Source organism: Episyrphus balteatus, chromosome 3, assembly GCF_945859705.1.
Source record: "Episyrphus balteatus chromosome 3, idEpiBalt1.1, whole genome shotgun sequence".
NCBI lineage: Eukaryota > Metazoa > Arthropoda > Insecta > Diptera > Syrphidae > Episyrphus > Episyrphus balteatus.
In genome coordinates, this window is record NC_079136.1 from 7405281 (window position 1) to 7429145 (window position 23865).

A 23865-nucleotide genomic window follows, 5' to 3' on the forward strand; every position below is an offset into this window, starting at 1 on the left:
CCTATGATGGAAACAGCCAGTAAACATTCCCTATAGATAACGACGGCTTCTGGGGTTAAACAACTTATTTTAACAACAGATGGCACCACAGTAATTTGACCTAAAAACGAACACGCTCATTCCCATCTTCATAAATAAATTCAGCAGTCTTGAACTTCCTCAGATATTGACATTCTATCATACCTACTCGTTATTTATTGCAGTTATGCGTCATAATTATACAGCTTATCCGAGGTAAACAAAGACCGCGCACGTTTAATTTATCCGGAAGCAATATTGTACAAGGTATTTGCCATTTGATCTCTCAAGAATTCTAAAAAAAATTCCAATCCCATCTCTCTTATTATCTCTCTAAAAATTCACAAAAAGTTCTAAAAAGTCCCAAGATTAAAAATCCCATCAAATCAGAATCAAAACAAAAACTCACAAAATCAAAATTCGGACAGACAAAAAAAAAGCACAGACTCACATACTTAAACGCTGCTTATCATCAAGCTATCAATATCCCAATTAAGTGCGTCGCTCATCGAAAGTTTGCTTCAAGCCCCCAATTATGCTATAAATACAACCGTCGCTGGTCCAGCCACCAACAGTCGATAATTTACTCTCCTCATTGGCGATTGGCAGCAAATGAGCCTCAATTATACAAAAAAAAAAAATCGCCACCACTTTGCTTGCTCGCTAAGCCATTTATAGTTTAACAGCAAGTTGTGTTTCGGTTTTGTCTGTCTTTCGTAAATTTTTAATCGAAAATGATTAATTTAATTTGCCGTCTCGTGGTCGTGCTAAGTTTATTCCTGACTTGTGTCTCCACAGCCCCAGGTTTAACGAACCCTTTTAACACGGAAGTTAACGAAATGGGTAGGTTATCAAACTATCCTAGTTGAAGGATTCCTTTTATACTCTTGTCATCTCTTGTTGTTTTATAACAGAGGACGAATACCGCATGCATCCGGTGTTAAACTTTAAGCGAAGCAGTAGTTCCAATCAACGACTCCAAAAACGTGCCATGCCAAAGCTTAGTTTTCGTTCACCCAACCCCGACGAAGAGGAAAGCGAATACTGGAGGGACACGGCCCAGGATATTCTTCGCAATCAGCTGAACAAAAACCAACTGAATATGAACGTGGCCAAGAATGTCATAATGTTCCTGGGCGATGGAATGTCCATCCCCACAGTAACAGCGGCTCGTGTTTATATGGGTGGTGAGGAACAGCAATTGTCCTTCGAGAAGTTCCCTTACATTGGCCTTAGTAAGGTAGGTTGATGATATAATGGCGGAGGTAGTGTACTGAAACTGGAGCACCCAGTAGTCGTTAGCCTCGGTTAAATTTTGAAAGGCTTTATGGGTAGAACGAACCACTATCTCTATATTGTATATGGCTGGTGCATAGGACAATGTCGCGCTCAGTCCGTGGTCTAGAGACCAGAATATGCAGAGGTAGTGGCCAGACTCTGCTATGCAGAGACCAGAGAGCAATTTGTAGATTCCATATAGTTTATTGTGGTTTTAATTTTTTTTTTGTTTGTTTTTTTTTTGTTGTTTTTGTTTCTCTCTGATTCGATGTTGTTGTTGTTGTATATTGTTGCAGACTTACTGTGCAAATACCCAAGTGGCAGACTCGGCGTGTACAGCGACGGCTTATCTGGGTGGTGTGAAGGCCAATTACGGGACCATTGGTGTGTCGGCTGCCGTTGATTTAAATAACTGTCGGGCACAGAACAACACAGAGCACCATGTGCCGTCGATAGCGGAGTGGGCGCAGAGCCGAGGACTGGCGACAGGTTAGTGTCAACTCTTTATTGTGCACATAATTATAGTTAAGGCTTGAGCACCGCCGGGGTGAGCAAAAAGGGCGAGATAATGCTTGGTCAGGGACAGTGGGTCATTTTAGACAAAAAGTTGACAAAAATTGAAAGAAGAACAGATATCAGTGTCAAAACTTTAGAAAAAATATAAGAGCCCTTGACACTGTCTTTACAAAGGTTGCTGATAAGATGTTCTTCTAGTACAATAATCTATTTCTTTTTTTGCAACGTTTTCAGCTAAATAATTTTACTTCTTATTGACGCCAACAATTAATTACTGAAGTAGGAAGAGTTTTAAAACAGACCTGTTAGCCCACATAAGAAGAAAAATCCTCTTCTAGTACAATTTTTTTAGCAGCTGATTTCTTTTAGAAAATGTTTTGAGCAGGGTTCGGACTTCAGTTTCAAAATTTCGAAGCAAATTTGAAAAAAAAGTGAAGTAGACCCAAAATTTCGGAAGTAGATTTCAAAATTAAACTTTCAGAACATTTATTTACAAAAATTTATTATAAAAAAATTATTTTTCAACAAAATTATTTTTCTTTACTTTTTTGATTATGATCTTTTCCAAAAAACCTTTCTCATCTAGTGGTTGTAACGGTGCTATGAATTAAAACGGTTAATTCAGCATAATCTAACAAATTTTTGATCAGGAATTCTTTAAAATCAGTCAAAATTACTTTGATAAACTTTATTTATATCTTGAATTCGAAGAATAATTGACCTCCATTCATCTTTTGAGATTTCAGTTGAGCTTTATTTCTCAATGCCTCGACCAGATTTAAAGTTGAAGTTAAATCCCTTTCTCTAAATTTATTATTTGAAAAATATTTTTCAATCAAGAAATAGAAGTAGATCCTGAAAAAAAGAAGTAGGGAAGTAGATTTTATTTTTTTCCCAAAATCGAAGTAAAATTACTTCGATCGAAGTAAAGTCCGAACCCTGGTTTTGAGAGCTCTTGAGTTTTAAGGCTTTAAGTTGGTTTTCATTTTACTTAATTTCTTCTTTTCCAGTTCTTTCTTTTATTTTTAATTTTCAGTTTTTTGTGTTGAAATGTCCCACTGTGTTATAGCACACACGTTCATTTGATGCATTTTATAATTGCTTGGTAGATTAAATAATTGAATTGTAGAGTTGAATGGGAGGAATGGGGGGGGGGGGGGAGGGGCTATGTATTATACAGAATTTGAATGTGACCGATACTAGTTCGGACTAGAGTGCCTGATTGGATTGGCCTGTGCGAACTTTATTTTCATTCCAGCTATAAAATTGAACATGGCTTAGTGTGAAAATATATAAAAATAAAAATTGTCTGATAAATATTTTTAGTTGATGTGGTCTCTCCGCATAAAGCCTTGAATTATTGTGATAGAGACATTAAATTTTGTCGCATTAGAAAGATTGACTTCATGTCCATAGTCATAGTGTACATTTCTGCACCAATTGATACAGCTGTAACCACACTTTATAATTTTTTTTATGTTACAAATTCAATAATAGTAAATTGAATTATAAATCTGATTTGTAAAAATTAGAAAAAGGAAGCAAATTGACCAATTATTGTAAATTTTTACGAGTGCATATTTAGTCGTTTAATCGTATTATCTGTAAAATGACTTAATGTAATTTTGGGAAAATTATATGACCATGATCTGAGTTCGTTTTTGTTTAAGTATATCCTGTGTAACATTCATAAGGGTAGCCCCATTTATAAGGTCCAGTCATTGTCGCCTGCTTTTCAATGAAAAGTGCAAGTGGTATTTGAACAAAAATTATGAAGTTGATTCACAACTTTCTAGTTCTTCCGGATTTTTTTTATAAATATATATGTATAAGAATTTTAATCGTTAATTTTTATGAAAAAAAATATAAAACAAAAATATAAAAACACGATATTAAAAATAGTAAAAATAAAAAAATTCAAATTAAATTTTATAAAGCATAGATTTTCAGACAAAAATTTTTATTTTGAATTTTTTTAACAAATGTTCAAACTTAAAAAAAAAATTAGTATGCTACATGATCTGTTAAAAAAATTAAAAATGATTTCTGGAAATCAAACAATTTTCATGAAAAAAAGCGAAACAAATTTTAAAATGATTTTTAAAGGTGCAGATGATATAAAATTGACTATATGCTGTAATGTAAAAATATTGACAGTATGATGTTTAAAGAAAAAAAAGTTAATTTCTTTCCCTTTTTTCACGAAAAAAAAATATTTTTTGTACCGTAATTAACAGTACCTGTCATAGAACGGTTTTTTGATTTATGAATTTCTCGTAAACGACAAATCAGATTTCAACCAAAATTTTTATATAGAAACATTAAAATAAACTTTACATAAAAATTTAAAAAATTTTTAAACAAAACATTTTTGGATTTTAAAAAAATATTTCAAAATGTTTGAAAAGTCAATTTTTTGAAAACGGGTTCAGGAAATCGATCGAAATTTCTGTCGTGCAATAATATTTTCTTAAAGCATACCAGCTTTATTTATAAATAAAATGCACGACTGGGTCGCACGAACTTGCTCTTAGAGTTAAAGTTGCTTAAATTTTTAAGACTTTTTATATAGAAATTTTGGAAAAAAAAAAATAAAATTCGTTTAAAAAAAAAAAATAAAATAAAACCTGAAATTAAGTTGCCCTCCAAAACAAGTATGCAGTTTTGATTGATATATTAAGATGCATTTTTAGAAAAAAAATTTTAAAAATCGTTAGAGCCGTTTTTTAAAAAACTAATTTTTTATAAATAATTTTTTGGAAAAAAAGTTTTAAAATTAAATTGGTATGCCATTCTTTAGAAATCACTAATCAACATCTAAAAACAAAATTTCAAAAAAATTCAATGTCCCGTTTTCGAAAATTTGATTTTTCAAAAAAAAATTTTCAAAATATTTTTAAAAATCCAAAAATTATTTTTTTCAAAATCTTATTTTTGGCTTATATTTAAATTATATAAATGCTTCTTCACAAAAAGTTTGGTTGAAATCGAATAAGCAGTTTCGGAGATAATCGGATTTGAAAAAAAAACGGTTCTATGGCAGGTACCGTTAATAATGATTTTCAAAAAAAAATTTTTTCATTAGAAGATACACCTTAGCTCAAAACTAACATTTGAATTTTTTAAACAAAATCATTAGAGCCGTTTTTGAGATATTTCAATTTTACTTAAATCGGTATATGACAAGTACCGTTATTTTTGGTCCAAAAAAATTAATTCCAAAAACCCCTCTGGAGAGTCGCCAAATAACGCTACATACCAAGTTTGGCATTAATCGGTCCATCCGTTTAGGCTGTAGCTCCTTATACAGACAGACAGACAGACTGACAGACAGACTGACAGACAGACAGACAGACAGACAGACGGACTTCCGGGACCCACTTTTTTGGCATTGTCTACCATCGTAATGTCATGGAAAAATGTTATCTCAACTTTTTTTTTTGTACGAATGCATAACTTGATATATAGATATGTACTATATATCAAGTTATGCAAGTAAAAATGTTAGAAAAAAAATTTAGTTTTTGAAACGAATTTGAGGATTTTCAATTTTTTTTATACAAAAAAATCAAATGGCATACTTGGTTTTGTGTTAAAGATCAATTTAAACGGTGTTTTATTAAATATAATAACAGATTATATTTTTTTACTCAACTTATGAAATTCTATAAAAATATCGAATTTTTATTTTCCCCTAATTTTGTTCAATAAAGTTTACTTTTACCATAAGAGAAAGTACGTTCAACCCCAGTCGTGCATTTTATTTTATTTAAATTGGTATTTTTTTTTTTTTAATTTGAAAAAAGTTTCATTTAAGGATGTTTTATAACTAACTACACAGAGAAAAATAGACCACATAAAATAGAACAAAAACAATAAGATTTCTCTATGGTTTTCATTCAAGAAGGAAACCTTATTAAAACAATCGGGTTTTCCTTATTGTTTTAAAATCTGCAAAAAAATAAAAAAAAACGATGACCAGGCTGGGATTCGAACTGGAGACTTCAAATCATTAGTCGCCCACCTTACCACCTGAACCAACCTGCCATGAAAATATTGATCGCGATTTTTGTTCTAGTGCTAAGTTGCAAAAAAAATCAACTTTTCAGTCAAATTTTAATAAGATTTTCTCTATAAAAATAATAAGAAATCTCCTTAAAAAAACCTTATTAATCGTTGATTTTAATAAGATTTCCTTATGAAATGTATGGACGGTTAAACAATATGGCAATCTGTTAGTTTTTAGCGGGTCATATTTTTCTCTGTATACAAACTACGAAAAATAGTTAAATCAATATGGTTTCCGTTGATTTTAAGTTTTTTTTCCCCTCAGATTGATTTGACCTCAAATTCAAAGTAAGCATTATTCTATCATTTTACATTTTTGAAATATAACGTTCAGAAAATGCAAAAAAAAAACGTTTTTTGATAGTTTTTGAGACTATGCTTTTATGTGAGATTTTATTGCAACAAAAATTGTAACGGTGCACACTAGGGAAATTTGTATGGGAGTGCGGAAAAAATTCAATAAAAACTGAACCACTGAATAGATTTGGATGAAATTTTCAGGGATGACAGTTTACGTCGTAAGAAATTATTCTTATATTATTATTATTTCCGCCCACTGCCACGCCCTTTTAAAAAAATTTGTGAGAGTAATAAAGAATTCCGATTCTCAATTTACTTGTACTTATAGCATTTTTTTTAATTTGTTTGTATTCCGATTCCGATTTTAACTACATTAAATGAAAAAGAATAACTCAAAGTATGTTCTGTTGTCGAGGTCCACGTCCACGCAAAATAAAAAACCCGAATTATAGTTAAAAATTATAAAAAAAAAACACTTTCTGCATTATAAAAATTTTTCAAAAGTTTATTCTTTTAAGAGAGCCATTTCTTCCTCAGTTAAATGACTCTAATTCTTCTTAATAAAGGAAGGGGTCAGATGATCTTTATTTTTCAATAATAATTTCAATTTAAATCTTGAGACATTCCATTAGCTTTCTGCTTAGATCTTCGCACGAAAAACTTAAAATTCCCATTATTTTTATAAAATGTATAATAATAAGACGCATAATCCCTTTTCACTCGTTTTTAATTTGAATAGTTTTCAATATATTATGTACATACATTTCAGTTACATATAACGAAAATTAATTTTTCTGAGCCAAGGTCAAAAAATCAAATGTAATTTTATTGTAGCAGATTTGTAAAAAAATGTGTTGCGAATTAATTTTATTTTCTCTATTTGTCTTTTCGGATAAGAATTTCAAGCTTGCAGACAAAAAAAAAAAAAACAAAAATCTGACAAAAAGCAGATTTTTCATTTTTCTCGAAAACTAGAAGGCATAGAAACATATGGTTTTCAGTGTTTGGCAAGGAATTAATTAAAGCAGTTTTCTTCATCATTCAATTTGAATTCGAATCCTCAGTCTTGACAAAAATAGTATTGGATGTGTTTTTTAATTTTTTTTTTTTTTTCAAAATTTTGACTTTGAAAACGATTATTTCAAAACCAATTAACTTAAAGAACTTAATTTAAAAGCTCATATTAAGCGTAATATTCTGGCTTTAAAAAAAGGTATCATTTATAGCTGTAAGTGTTACCATTGATTTTTAATATTTTTTTTTGTTACTTTAAGTAATTTTTAAGAAAATTAATTTTGCGACCAAATGAAGTTTTCAATTGCCAATAAAAAACGCAGTGGCACCTGGTGGCACTCAAATTTGGCCTTTATCGTAAATTGGAAACGTAATTTCATAAGGAAAATGTTTTTAATAGTCTCTTACTGTAGGCAAGTGTAGCTAAAATTATATATACAAAAATATGAACAAATCAAGCCATTTTTTCTCTTTTCTTTAAATAATTATATAAAATAATTAACATCTTTAAAATTAATAATTTCTTCGATTTACAATAAACAAATAATGGCTTCTTTACGGAAAAATAAAAATGTATGAGTCAGCTCAAGCTAAAAAAAGTTACACAACTTTAATTTCAGGGTATTTTCACTTTGTTTTTTTATATTTTCAACAACTTGTCCCTTTACAAAGCTCTAAAAAGTAAACTACAAGTCCAATTTTAGTAATTCTTTCTGATTTTGATTCAGATTTTATTCTAGAATTTAGAAATACTATTGAAAATATTTTCCAATGAACTTTAAATTGTTGACTTTTTTCCGCAAAATCCCCAGTGTGCGGTGTCTATAACAACTAGTTTTCTTTTCTTTCGGGCATGATTTACAGACGTGGGCGTTATTGCACTGCACCCAACGAACTACCTTTTACCCATACCTATATAAAATGTCCTATGCAGATGAGTTTAAAAAACTTTTTCTAAAATTTCCTTTCACAAATTTTAAATGCCTTCTTAATTTCTTATGTCCTATTAGTCAAGCACTTTTTGTTTTGATAAATTGCTTTCTGCAAAAATAATATATTTGACAATTGTTTATTTAACTGCCTTTATAGTTGTTGTATCTTTAGCCTCATTATCAGGGATAGGATGTTGTGGAATTTGCCTTTTTTTCTTGCTTAATCGTACGACATTATAGATTAAATACAAACACGTTTCACGTCCCACTTGTTCCAAATATATGTATTTTATTTTGCCTTTTTTTTGCCTTTTCTTTCGTTATTGCCTTTTTTTGCCTTTTCTCTTGTTATTGCCTTTTTTTGTCTTTTCCTATGTTTTTTTATCTTTCTAGCGTCTTAAAGGTAATGCCTACACACAAAACACTCAAATATACAAACAAAAAGGTAACTTACTCAGTATATTACTTACTCAATATATCTATTCTATATTAAAAATTCACTAATTACCCCACACAAACAAAATTCGAATGAAAAGATCTACCTATGCAACTTGTTTGTCTGCTATTGCTACCATTTATTGTCTTCTACGTTCTATTGCGCGGCCGACAACCGTCATGTATCAGAGTTCAAAAGCTAACTTTCTCAATTTACAATACTCCATTGAAAAAGTTCTTCAGATTTTGGACATAATCCAGAGAGATTTGGAAGCTGCGAAAGGGGCAGTCGCAAAAGATGTTTTTGAAGGACTCGAAAAAGTTGAACAAATAAATTGCGTAATACATTGGAACACAAATCCAGGAGTCGTTAACGTACGTTAACGTATTGACGCTTTATGTCTCTATCATTTTCTTCTAATTAAATAGAGAAAGCAATAGTCAAAACGGTAACGAACTTATGCCGTAGTTCGACCCCAGAGCACCCTGCAAATGTTGACGTGGGCGATGTTGAGTTATTTAATTGGGGTCCAGTCGTCTCTACAGATGTAGAGAGATATTTTAGCTCCTTTAGAGTACTCTTAAGCCTGGTACGCTGCTCGCGCTAAATTTTAGCTCCCAAATGAGTCCCATACAAATTATCGATAACTTGTATGGAAATTTTATTTTAGCTAAAATTTAGCGCGAGCAGCGTACCAGGCTTTAAGGGACAATCGCAGGCGCTTGTTAACTGAAAATTTTAAAAAAACTCATGATTGTTCCAAATTACTGCAATTAATTTTTATATTTCATTCTTTTCTCAATAAATGCCTTTTTATGCCTTTTTCGGAGTTTTATTTTGCCTTTTTTTAAGTTTTTAGGTCCACAAGATCCTATCCCTGCCTATTAGTCAAGGACTTTTGTATCTTTAGCCTCATTATAAATGTTTTCTTACACATCCATTTTACTTATTGTATTTATTTCATCACATTTTTTATGATATCGTTTGTCGAAAACACAAATCACTGATTGATATGATTAAAATAAAAAAAAAAAAACAAACATATAAATCAAAATAAAAAGAAGAAAATAAAATTTCCAACAAAACCAAATCACCAACCGTAATGTTTCAAATTAAACTTTTTTGTTTTATTTTTTTATTTCGTGTGTGTAAAAATTTCTTTCCCACAGTAAAATGAAAACAAAAAAAAAAAAATACATCCAGGGTAGGTTAGGTATTTTGATGTTTGGAATTCTATTCCAAAGTTTTTACAACAAGATGTCTTGGGCATCATAAAGAATGCTCCTCATAAAAATTCGAACTTCCATACATCTTGTCCAACATAAGAAAAATCAATAAAACACACTATCAAATCTAAGGAATATATCACAAACACACATATGAACAAAAAGAGCATAGCTATACCTATATGTACCTATTTGCAAATTACTGTTATTTTATTATGTGTGAAAGTTGAATGGAATTTTCAAAGTTTTTAAACTAAACCTCAATAGAGCCTCAGAGCTTATTTTGACACTTTTTCATGAAAAGTTATTTAGGATAAAAGAACCTATGTTGGAAAGTTTTTCATCTTGAAGTTGAAGATATACATATAAAATATGTCTTTATAAAGTAGGGAGATGTTTAAATTTTGGCATAGTTTGAATTTAATATATTGGTTTTGAACTTTGTCTGATGGTGTCAAAATTCTAATCCAAATGTCATTTTGTCTATTTTTATGAAGACAAAGTGATAAGGGAGTCTTTCACCCACAAAGACTCACGTTTTTTCTTAGCTACCAAAAACCCAATTCACAAGAGTCAAGCCTATGTCATTCTTGTCACTAAACTGCTAAAACCTGACATTATTTTCATGGTCGCTTCGTATATACACAGTCAAACTGATTATTATTCCAAGCGTTACGCTGGAAAAAAAGCATTAGGCGGAAGGAAGTAAACAACAAAATTGGCAGTACATAATGTTTTATTAACAGCAATTTGCTTCTGCTGGCTTCCAAAGTCAAGGTAAATCGATGCATTCATTATAAACAAAACAATTTCACATCACGTGCATACAATTGCGTAAGTTGTTGACATAGTTACCCTCGTAACGATAAAACCGTGTATACGTTTTGGCTGGCAATAAGTTTTTCATTGACCATATGTCCCATCAACACATTCTCCATTCTGCAAAGTAATTTACTGAAGCTAAAAGAAGAGTATTATCCAAGACTCTTTTGCTCATTTTTGTATGTATAAATGTATAATGAACATTTTTACGATCGCTGTAAATAAACATCGAATGTTAACTAACCTAATGAATATTATCAGCATTTATTTTTTTGCGAATTTGCATGAATTACCGATATTTTATTTTGTTTCAACCTTGATACTGAATTGCTAAAGTTGCAATTAAAATTAAAATATTTTGTTAATCGATTGACTTTAAAATTAAACGAATGAATGACATAAAGAGAACAAATATTTTCATTGAAGAAGTTATTAAGGTTATTTTACTTTTAAAAGAATTAATTTTAAGAGTTTGTCAAGAAATTGAGTTCAGAGCCTTGATTAAAGTATGTAAAAGAAGAGATTATTCCCTTTCACCGACATGCTAACCTCTGTACTTGTACTTCGATGTATTGTGATATGTGTATACCGGCAGCCGGCTGCTACTGATGTCGGTAGCCAGGTTGTCGAAGCAGGGGAGCCAGATCTTAAATAATCTATGAATGTCAAATACTAGGTACTGTTTTTAATCTCATCATTGAGCGAAAATCTGTGAACTGAAGATATTTTTGATTGCCAGCAACATTTTTTCGAATACTATGTACCTATTCGGTGATAGAAAACGAGTGGCTGCAGGGGCTTCGGTAATGAATAATTAAGCCTGAAATACCAGATAGCTAACTTTGGACCATAGAACCATAACGGTGGAAATGTGTAAGAATGAACGCCTAGATCGACGAACCTCATGGCGAAAATTCTTTTTGTGAATTTCTTCAACATTTATAAAAAAAAATCTAAATGTTGAAGAAATTCACAAAAAGAGTTTTCGCCATAAGGTTCGTTGATCTGTACGTTCATTCTTACACATTTCCACCGACTGAACGGGTGGACTGTTTCTCTTCAAATTACAGATGATTTTTGTCAAATAATGGTTTTTTTTTGCTAAAATTGACATTTTATTGTCGCTTTTTTCGGTTAAGTGGCACGAGTCTTAATTCAACAATTTTCAGGAGAGCCTTTGATTGTTTTTGTTTTTTAAACCTTCGATAATGAGATAAGTTAGTGCCGATTACACAAGTAACAGGTAGATAGAATTTTTCTATCTGTTTTTATGTACTATTTTCTCAAAAACGAAATTTTTCGACTTATGTGATTTCAATTTACCTACTGTCATCTGAATTTTGAAATGATCAAAATTTTGGTTAAAAATAAAAAATAACATTACATACATTTCAGTTAGAAAAATAATACAACAAGAGAAAGTTCATTGACCCCAGTCCTGTATTTCATAGGCGGATTTAGGGGGGGGGGGGGGGGCACGGGGGCACGTGCCCCCCCCAGAACTTAAAGTTCATACTTAAAGGAAATCAAACTATAAGAGTTTTAAAAATATATGAATAATAACAGAAAGAACTTGAGTAAAATTCTTGTCTATTTCTGGCTGAAAATGCGAATTTTGTTGATTGTTTCATCCCTTTCCCATGAAAAGCTCCACCTCACAAATAAATAAACGATTTTTCGATTTAAAAAAAAGTGAATTTTCAAAGTGATTTTGGTGAAAAATTTTGATATGGACATCGAATGACATTGAATGATATAAAAAAAATAATTGTACCTATATGCAACTCTATTTTTTCATACAGAGGGGTTAAAAAATTTGCACTTTTTTCGTTGTTTTTTTTCAACATAAGTGTTTTTAAAATAGCGGAACACGTCACAAAATTGCATAAACTATACATTATAGAACTGCAATATATGTAGAACAAACTTGCATTTCAGAAGTTTGCCCAAGTTTGCACCCCGAAAATAAAGACCCCTTGAAAAAAAAAACTCCTCAAAAGCGACCCTTACTTATAGATTTTTATAAATATTATTTTATTGAGAAAATTTCTCCAGGGATACCTCTAAAAATATGTAAAAATAATAGTGTTCCAAATTTCAAAAGAATCGGTGCAGTAGTTTTGAAGTTATGAGGAGCACCGGCGTTGAAAACATTAGTTGTGGGGATAACGATTTAAAGTTTTGAACTCTGGACTAAAAGACTAAAACGTTCCTAAGGGTAGTATTAAAATACTTATAACTTGGTCAATTTGGCTCCAAGAGACCTACGATTTGAACACAATATTCTTGAGGTATAAAACAATTTAACCCCTTGTAGCCCCATGTGACATTTCTGTAACAAACCGAAAAAGATTGCATAAAAGCTCTACAAACTATTTTTTTTTCTTTTGAAGCTTCTAATATTATAATCTTTAAGTAACTATTGCTTTATCGAAATAGTACTTCAAATTTCTAATAAATAGCACCAATAGTTTTTAATTGACAGTTAATGTTGAAAGTTGGGCTTTTTTTGAAAATAAGCAAATTTGTATAAAAACTACGAAATTCAGAAAAAAAATAGTTTTTGTTAGTAAACCCCACGGGGTTTTATTTTTGGATTTTAGGAAAGTGCCTAAAAATTAATATTAGATAGTTTTTTGCTTGAATTTTTGAATTTTTATATAAAAATAAATTATTTAAACTATTTTTTACTCCCAAAATATCGAAATAACTAAGTAAATAATGACTTTATTGAATTTTTAAAAAATACGTGTTTTATTAAAGATAAAGGCCAATCGATTGACTTATTAATTTTTAAATTTACGACCTTGGGTTACAAAAGGTTAATGCAAATAAAAAAAAAAAACTGGGTTTCCCGGCAAAAAAGTAGGATTCAGTTTTTTTGTTATTCTTAGGAACTTTAATATTTATTAGAATGAAGTCTTTAGTATTTGACTAAAAACTACTAGGTCATTAACTAATGGTATAATTATGTCCATAATATTGCAAAATTTTATTCAAAATCAATTAAAAAACGTAAACATTTTTTTTTTCAAAATTTCATCTTTAAAACTTAATTTATCAAAATCTATTTGGTGAAACAACTTAAGTCAAAAAATTAAACAAAGAATAGATTACTAACTTTAATATAGCACAGAATTGTACGTGCATTTTCTGATTTTTTATATTTTTTTTCTTCCGGCTAATCCAGGAGTAAGAGGGTTAGCACTTAAGTGGCTTTTACTGTAACAAGAAAATGAAAATTTCTCCTTCCGAATAACTTTTTGGTCATTTGGTACCTATTTGATGTGGGAAATGTGCCTTAATATTTTTGGCCAGGTTTTAGACCACTGTGGGTCGTTAAAATTTTCTGCTTGTTAGTCAGTCGTATGGTACTTCACTTTATTTCTAACTGTTATTGCTGTTTTTTTTTGCCAATCCGTCCCTTGTGCCCCCCCCCAGAAAAAAATCCTGGATCCGCCCCTGCTGTATTTTACTGTCAGATCAAAAATAAGTAATAAAATGCCAATTAAAAATACTAATTAAAAAACTATCATTTTTGTTAACAAAATATTTTTTTGTTTAAAACTTAACTTTAACAAAATTTGTTTTTAAAATTACAAAAACAACTTTTCAAATGTTAGTTGGATCCGATTTTTTTTATCAATGTTTTTTATTTATAAAAATTTAAAAAAAAAAAAAAAAATACTAATCGACATAAAAAAAAAATCCTATAGGTACCTAACCGTTTTCAAAATAACATACTTTTTGACTTTTCAAAAAAAATTTGATTCTGCATGGGCCCTTGGGCTTTAGCTCTAAATATTTCGGACTTGAGAAATAACTTAATATTTCACTTGAATTTTCCTCTTTAGATATTCCCAATTTCAGAAATTATTCCTCCTGAATAACTGAAATTGTGTTTCAAGCTGAGTTTATTAAGACTTTACCTGAAGGCAAAGTGTATTCTTGTTGAACCCGTGAAAACAAGGCAAATTGGCAACTTAAAATTTTGTATTTTGGAGATATAATATCTGCAAAATAATCGATTTCTTTAACTTGTAACTAAAACCATTTGCTGAAACAAAATTTAAATATATTTTTAAATTAATCAAATCCTTATTTTTGTATAAATTCAGTGAATATTTTATTCTACTCTCGTCTCGTTGGACTTGCATATTTCAATTGAAAAATACTTTAAAATTGGTTTGTCAAATTTATATTAATCGCTTAGTCTTTACATGTATTTACTTCATTCAAAGCTCTAGATACAGGCCGGTAGCCAAGGGAGGGGGGAGGGGAGGGTATTGATTTAAAATGCCCTACCTTGAAATAGCCCTACCTTGGAAAATACCCTTTGTTAAAAAAGCCTTACCATCAGAAAGATATTACTTTCAAAAATGCCCTACCTTCAAAATGTTCTTCTTATAAAAATGCCGTACCTTCAATAATTCCCTGCCTTAAAAATGCCCTGCCTTAAAACATTCCCTAGTTATGAAAATGTCGTACTTTCAAAAATGCTCTAGCTTTTAAAATGCCCCAGCTTCAAAATTGCTCCAGCTTTACAAATTCCCTGCCTCAAAAATGCACTACCTTCAAAAATGCCTTATTTATGAAAACGTTCTACCTTCAAAAATGCCCTACTTTTGAAAATGCCCTCCTTTTAAAAATATCCTACTTATAAAAGAGGCGTTAAATTTCTATTTTATGATATTATAGTACGCCAAACAACTGAAGATATATCAGACATTCAAAAAAAATATCGGAAAGATTTAAACAGTTTTGACAGAAGACAACGTACATTAGAGATTAGAGCATAACCTAATAAACAGTAAAAACTTTTTTTGCATTTTCCAGCACATCGTTAATATTTCAAAAACGAACAAAGTACCTAAATATTTTGACATATTCGAGTTCAGCGGCCCCAGGAAATAAGGCCGCAATAACAAATTGAAATAAGGCCCCAAAAAATACACACAAAACAACAAATTTTGGGGTGTTGTTTCATTTTTGGAGCCCTATTTCATTTTTTTTTGAAGCATAATTTCATTATGAAATAAGGCCGCAATGAAATAAGACCCCAACACTAATTTTGGGGGGCCTTGTTTCATTTTTCATAATTTATGTACATGAAAATGCTAAACTGAATTGTCTTTCAAAAAACTTTTGTGAAATCCCGCTTAGACCCAGAATTATCAAAGTACCGCTTATTGTGGACTCACTGATGGTTTGCAGCTAGATTTTTACATTGAAAAGCATTAGTAAGTAACAGAATAGCTGACAAAATCGCTCGATTTATTCGTTATAATAATAACGCATAATTTCATTATGAAAAAATACCCCAATTTGGGGACTTATTTCAATTTTTCTTTTCTTTTTCCTGGGGCCTAGTTTTGCAGAGGCGAGTTCAGCACACAAAAAAAACTTTTAGAAAAGTTCAGTTTAGTCTCAAATACAAAATAAAATTTTAATGTTCTTAATCTTTGTAAAATATGTTCAAATTAAACGCATTTGCACAACAATGCTAATTTTCAACGGATGTTTAGGGTCTTACAATTCCAACAAGAGAAGAGTCTACTATGGTCAAAAATTATTTGAGAAGACTCGATGATAGAACTGAAAGTCAAGTGCAGATTTTTTACAAAAAAATTAAATTAGGTTGTATATTCTGCCCATAATTTCGTAAAGGCCCTAACTACATTTTTCTTACTTCTGTGTAATAGAGGGAAACACTAAATCTAATATCGCAAAAATATGAATAAATCAAATATAAAAAAATGAAAAAAATCAAAAGTACCTACATACATTTTAAATTTTCTGACTTATTTGAAGACCTATAGGCTAAAAAAATAAATGAGAATAAATCAGAGACAATGCTCTAGCTCCAAATATGCTCAATTGGGATTTCAAGAAAAAAAAAACATTGAAATAAATTAGATTTCACTACTTGTCAAACATTACGCTGTGTGACAAAAACTAACATTTAAAGGTTACTTTTGTCAAAATTTAGTACGTTTTGTTGAACATAGTAAAATTGGATTTAGGGCAAACAAAAACAATAGGGGTATTCCCGATTCGATGCAAATGGTCTCTTATCGTTGCAAAGTGTAACACTTTCTTACACTTAAACAACGAAATATATGTACCTACCTTTTGTACTTTTGGTGTATATAAAAAATACAATTATGCAAAATTTGTCTTATTTGTAGTAATAGTAGTAGAAAAATATAATTTAGCAATTTAAAACTTTTTTGTTGCACCGGGTCGTGAATACCCCCAATTCTTTTGGACCTTCGATCAGCAATTGCAAAAATCCTAGCTTTGTCAATTTCAATTGACTTGGGTGTAGAATAAGACATTTAGGCCTTTTCAGGAACATTACTGAGAAAAAAAATTAAACGATAACCAATGCCCTACCTGATAATGATATAAATATTTGCATAAATATTTTCAAAAACTATGACTATGATGCTAGAGGTCTGAATTCGATTTCCCAGCGTCCAACACCAAAAAAACATTTTCCCACAAAGCTTTCAAGAGTATCATGTCACGTAATAAAAGTGCATCTCTGCTTAGCTGTTCGGCCTCAGTTGTAAATCGAAAATTAATTACACACAGTTTAGATTGCCTGGTAGTAAAAATGCTAGTTGATTTCAAAACATGATACCTTAATAAAAATATGCATTTTGATTTGCATTGAATGAATGTCTGCCTTAACCTTCCAGTTTGACTCGAAACTTTTACTAAATTATCAGGTTAATTTAAACCGTTTTGTTTTTATTAAAGACAAAGTGACAAATTTTACTACAAACTAAAGTTCCTTTGTGTTTATGTACGATTAATCTCTTCAATTTCACTTGAAATTAAACAGCATAAAGTTTTAAATGCAAAAATGCATTTTATCCGTATCTGAAGTACCTACGTCACAAGGATAAAACTTATGCAAAACATATGTATAATTCATTAATGGCCTCTCAACGTCCACGTTCCATACAAATTTGCCCATTCTCCTTTGTATTTCAGTATTCACCAACTATTAAAATATTAAACATTTGAAACAAAAATAAATACGAATAAACAGTATTTCAATCAGGGATATTAAAAAAATATAAACTCTGTAAAAGTTGGTCTAAGTAGCTTGGGTTACTTACTTTCTTCACAGGCAGTTATCAAATTGTAAATATTTTTAAACCTCACTCCTATAAATAATAAAGGAAACAGCTGATAAAACATCAATATAATTTTTAATCCCGTAAAATGTACTTTCAATCACGTTTTATTGTATAATTTATTTGTAATCATATTCAATACAAAAATAAAAACTCAAACCAATTTATTTATTTTTCAAGTACTTTTTATCGAATTGTACATATATGATAGCAATATTTTTTATTTATCTTCAATAAAAAAGAAAAACACCGACTCCAATTTTTATTGCATTTGCAATTTGACATTTTATGTTTACTTATTTTCTCTGTATTATTATTTCCAGGACTTATTACAACCACCTCAGTGACACACGCTTCTCCTGCTGGTGTTTATGCTCACACAGCAAATCGTAACTGGGAAAATGATGGAGAAATTCTGAAAGATGGCGAAGATCCCGAACAATGCCTTGACATAGCACAGCAATTGATATATGGCACAGTGGGGCGCAATTTAAATGTAATAATGGGCGGAGGAAGGGAACAATTTCTCCCAAAAGGACAAAAAGACATCTTGGGTGGCAAAGGCAAACGTCATGACAATCAGAATTTGATTGACAAATGGAAGAGCATTCATAATGGTGCATCAGCTTTTGTACAAACCAAAGAGGAATTGTCTGCTGTATGTGTGTTGTATACTTTTACCTATACACTCTTATTTAGCATTGTCCTTTTTTTCATTATTGTTTTCATTTGAACTTTACCTTTCTTATTTTTTTTAATCAAAATTATATGTCATTGTAGACACCGAAGGACGTTGAATTTATGATGGGACTCTTTGCCACATCTCATATTCCCTTCCACGTCGATGCTGATAATGAGACTATTCCTAGTCTTGCTGAGATGGTCGACAAGGCAATCGATGTCCTGGAAGCTCAAAATCGTGGTTATTTCCTCTTCGTCGAAGGTGGCCGTATCGATCACGCCCACCATGACACCGAAGCCGTTCGAGCCTTAGACGAAACGATTGAATTTCATAAGGCCATTGATTTGGCCCGCAAGCGGACGAGTGAGTCGGACACCTTGATTGTTGTTACATCGGATCATTCGCACACAATGTCAGTGGCAGGCTACTCGAGTCGAAAGAACGACATCTTCGGCATTAGTAATGGCCAATTGGGCACTGATGAAATTCCCTATGCCACATTGAGCTATGCCAACGGACCTGGATTTGAAAGCCACATGGCTGAGGGCCGTCGGCGAAATCTGCTCCAAACAAATATGAGAGATAAGGTATGGATATGGCGCTAAGGAGAAAGTAAATTAATTTGTCAAAATTGACTTTTTTTTCCAAATCTCTTTTTCTGCAGAATTTTAGGTTTCCAGCGACTGTTCCCTTGGATTCGGAGACACATGGCGGTGATGATGTGGGTGTATTTGCGAGTGGGCCACAAGCACATCTTTTTACCGGAGTCTACGAACAGCATTATATTCCACACGCAATGGCTTATGTGGCCTGTTTGGGAGAAAAGATGACCGCATGTACAAAAACTTAGGAGGCTTATATATATTTTTTTTTTCGTGGTTGCTGTTGACTTTAAGGATAATTTATTTATTTTTCTGTGTATTATCGTCGTTCTCTATATAACAAACATTTTTCGCAATTTTTCACGATGATGTATTGTGTTCTTCATTCACAGTCACACAAATCGGTTTAAGTAAGACAAACAAACAAACATAAAAAAAAAAAAAAAAAAAATACAAAAATAAAGAAAAAATATACAAAACAAAAAAAAAAATATTTCTTTTTAACGGAAAAAAAGTTTTTTTTTTTTTTTTTTTTTTTTGGTTTCGATGTTTTTTTTTTCTGGTTTTATCAAAAGGACTATTAATTTCTTCCCAATGATTGGTTACAGAAAATTGTGCTTAGAATGTTGTGGTCCTCCTTAAGAATATCAACCGCCACCATTTCTCAATGAAATCAATGAAACTGTCAACTTAAATTAATTAATTAAATGGAAACTCAGTTGAATGTGCGGTTTGGTATGGTTTTCGTTTGGTTGGGTCGGTATAATGATGGCTATTAAAGTGGTGTTAATGCTATTGGTAGAGGCTATAAAAAGGCTTGGAGCTTGGTTGATAAAATGATGCGTAAATATTCGTTAAAGAAACTCTTTGTATGTACAATTTTGCAATATATTAGACAAAATGGCAGGAAATTAAGTTTATACAAGAAAAAAATGAAGACTTACTAATAGTTTTTAGCCGTTTTAGTTCAATAAGGGTTCAGGATGACATTCAATAAAAAAGTTTCATGTACCAGGAACCAGACCTATCTTTCTATTATGTTTTTGGACCCGCTGAATCGGAATTTCAAGTCCGTTTGGCCCGGTTACCCTTCAGTTAAAAAAAAAAATGCGAAAAAACCCCAAAAAAGGCAAAAAACTTCCCTTTTTTTAAAGTTTTTTGCATTTTACTCAAAACTGGAGGGTGACAGGGCCAAACGGACTTGAAATTCCGATTCAGCGGGTCCAAAAACATATAGAAAGATAGTTCTGGTTACTGGTACATGACAATTTTTTTTTGTGTGCCGGTGTAACGATTTTTCTTAAAAGTTTTGCCAATAGGTAATGTTAAAAATAAGACCCATATTTTTAGAACCGTTTTTTTTTTTTTTTTTTCTTTCTGAATATCTTGCACAAGACTGTCTTGATTTCAACGAAAATTTTTATACAAAAGCTTTTAAGTAAAAAAAAAATTTCAAAATTTTATAAATAAAATTTCAATAAAATTTATCACCCCTTTTAACAACAAAAAATCCACAATTTATTCAAACGCTGCACAATGGGGCAAAACTCAAAAAAGCTGGCATTTAATCAAATCATAAAGTTAAGTTTTGTTTTGAATAACTATTTCTCTTTGAAATATAATAGAAAATTGGAAATGAGAGAGAAAAAATTTATTTTAACCACGTGTAATTCAGGAAATTGTCTCAAAGGAGAGAAAGATCACTTTTATGTAGAATTTTTACGACTTTTTATCATTTTGGGTTGTTTCAGTAAATTGTGTAGGTACTGTTTATTATGTATTACTTGTACTAAGTTGAATCTTTTTGAAATGGAATCAGTGAGCTTGGGTACGTTGTAATAAATTTCTTTTTATGAAAAATATGCATTCAAAATATTTTAATTCGTAGTCAAAAATGAAAAATAACCTGAAAATAATGTGTTTTTCAGCTCTCTTCTGAATGCCTTAGTTATTTAGTTGCGTTCGCCGTAAAACGCCAATAAGTTTTATATGTCATTTTGTTCTGTGTTTTGTCTAGTTTTAGAATACTACTTTTTGCTACCCTGTGTGAATTGTTCATTTTTAGTTGATGACACGTCATTTTCTAAAAATGCACCTTTTTTAGTAAAAATTAAGAGTGAAAAAGAAATCTAAATTATTTAATTCGTTCATTTATTAAATGCGTTTTCATGTATAATAAAATATTAAAAAAAAATTAATTGAATAAATTTATTTCAAAAAAATAGTAATAAAATAATAAAAAAAAAATCAAAATTTCAAAATTGGCAACCCTATTTTTAATTTTTTTTTTTTTAATCGCAATTGTATTACTATTTTATAAGAGGCATTCAAAGTTTAAATTTTTCATGGAAATCGATTGGGTCCTTAAACTGACAAAGTGCGATAGTAAATTCTAAGATATTTATTTTGGCAATCTAGTGAAACATCAAAATCCCTTTGAAGTTTGAATGAAATCGGCCCAATAGGCTTTTCTTTAAGTTCAGAGAACAGAGCCTGAACTGCCAAATAAATAATTTTCGTTTCATTTTTTAACTCTGAACGTTCAGAGCTTCGTGAACTAGCTATCGTTTTTGAAAATTGCTTTGTATTGACCAGATGCTCATTTTCTCATAGTCGATTGTCATTGTTAACTTCATATTCTTAGTTAATAAGTGATAATGCAGGATATTCCTAGGCATATTTTCGTAGCTACAGATTTTTTCTGCGCCAACATTAAATTGTTTGAAATTCACCTCCAGTAAATTGACTTCACCTAAGGCTGTTAATAAAATACCCAATTTTTTATTGAATGACAAAAATTAATTAAATTCCAATAAAATTTTTATTAAAATAAGTAAGTATGTCACCTAACTTATGCTTTTTATAACCTCTCTCAAATTTCTCTAGGTTCCACCGCACAAAAACTACTTGACATAAACTTTTCAAATTAATCTTCTAAAATTTGTTTGTCATTAATTTTAAGTTAAATTCACTCAATTTCTTTCATTAATTTTGCCAGAGTAACTAATGCATATTGAGCCTATATACTGTTTTATAGTTTAGAGGTATATTATGCCTTACACTTGAATAAACCCTTTATAACTACTTACTCTCTGAGTACCTAAGTCTAAGGAAATGAATGAATTTTGAACCCTTTTATAAATATCTCAACCCTTTTGTGTAAACCACATTTTTGGTCTTGTTAACATGTTGGCAAATAGATTGGAAGGATTAAGGTATCGTAAGTCTACACAAACTTTATATGTTTAAAGTTGTCTTTGTTATATGAAAATTGTATCAACTATTTGTGTGTGTATAGGTTTTTGTGTGATGTTTTTAAGTAGGGAATATTTAGTAAAGCTTTGTTTCTGATGATTTCTAACCACCAACATCAACTTACCAACCAACCAACACTAACACTACCATCCACCAAACCATATTCTTCCCTAAGAGTTTCTATTCAATTAATAATTCATTAAAGTTGACAGTTTCATTGATTCTTTATAGAAAATGAGATTGTCCCTGACTTCTTCTAGGCACAATTCAGAACCAATCACCGGAAGAAATTAATAGTCCTTGATGAAACCAGCAAAAAAAGCACTTTGGAACTTGCTTTTGTCCTTTCTAATTTTTATTTCTAAGTGTGTTAAGTTGTCTTCGTGTTTTTCTAACAATGCATCATTACCGTATCGAATGCGTACATAGTCGTCTAATGTTTCAAACATTCTAGGAAAAGTAATTTTGAGACGAATATGGATGTAAAAAGATATAAACTAAATTTGGGACAAATACCATTTACAAAATTCGAACTCCCTTTATAATTTAGGAAGATTGAGGGAAGCTTCAATAAGACAACTGTGACAAATTAACAGATTTAATGGGACTTTAAGGTTATTGTGCCTGTCAAGTACAGGTCCTTTTTCGACCAAAGCATAAGGAATATCCCATCATTACCCAATCAATCATTATGCTGAATCCAATGATAACAATTTTTTTGTCTCTCACATCAAAATGTCCAAAGCATTTTGTGCAAATGATGCAATGTTACAATTTGAATCGAATCAAATACCTCTTGTGAACGAAATCAAAAGGATGATTTTGGATTCGTTGTATGGAATAATTTGATCTTTAATGTTTCATGGTAGATTGGTTTCATTCTGTTGAAAATCTCATGATTCTGACCTTTTCTAAAGAATTTTTATTGCCTTCGTCGAATTTTCCAGGAAGAAGACAATGTCGTATTATTTTTGATTTCAAAAGGTAAAGTTCAAAATAGACACAAAGAAAATTGCAATTCTTATATACCTTCAGTTATATACACCCACAAACACATTGTGAGGACAGACATTTTGTTCTTTTAGTCTGGAAAAAATAAAGCGGATGTACCATTATGAGCGCTTTTATCCATTTGTCAGTCGAATGTTAATTGTTTTTTTTTTTGCCATTTGGAGTACTAATTGCTCTTTTCATCCCGCCCATAATTATATTTCCAATTGCTATTCAACCTACCATATATGTAAGGTACCAATTATTGTGTTATGTCTGCACATTTTCCTGGGATTTTTTGAGAATGCCTAGCTACGTAGAATCTTCTATATTTGCAATTAAGTGGATGAACATTAACACCAACAAGAGTAAACCTTGATCACAGTGATGAGTGGGTGATTACCATGTGATTTTATGATGGGTTAAGGCAAGTAATGAACTTATTCTTCTTTTAATAATATATTGATACAAATGAAATTGCTTTAATTTTAATGTGTAGACAAGTTAAAAAGAAGCTGAGTAGAATATCTGTTTTTTTTTTTTTTTTAAATAAATTTGGTAGGAAGTCGTACTTTCAT

General features: G+C 30.8%; 1 protein-coding gene across 1 annotated transcript; it reads left to right on the top strand.

Annotated features, from left to right (window-relative positions):
* The first annotated feature begins 218 nt into the window (after positions 1-218).
* On the top strand, positions 219-19491 carry LOC129914341 (alkaline phosphatase). The gene is made up of 6 exons (XM_055993539.1): positions 219-861; positions 933-1258; positions 1593-1785; positions 18082-18416; positions 18539-19027; positions 19105-19491. Exons 1-6 carry the CDS (start codon positions 753-755, stop codon positions 19288-19290), a joined length of 1638 nt encoding a protein of 545 aa, XP_055849514.1. The 5' UTR covers positions 219-752; the 3' UTR covers positions 19291-19491.
* The last annotated feature ends 4374 nt before the right edge of the window (positions 19492-23865 follow it).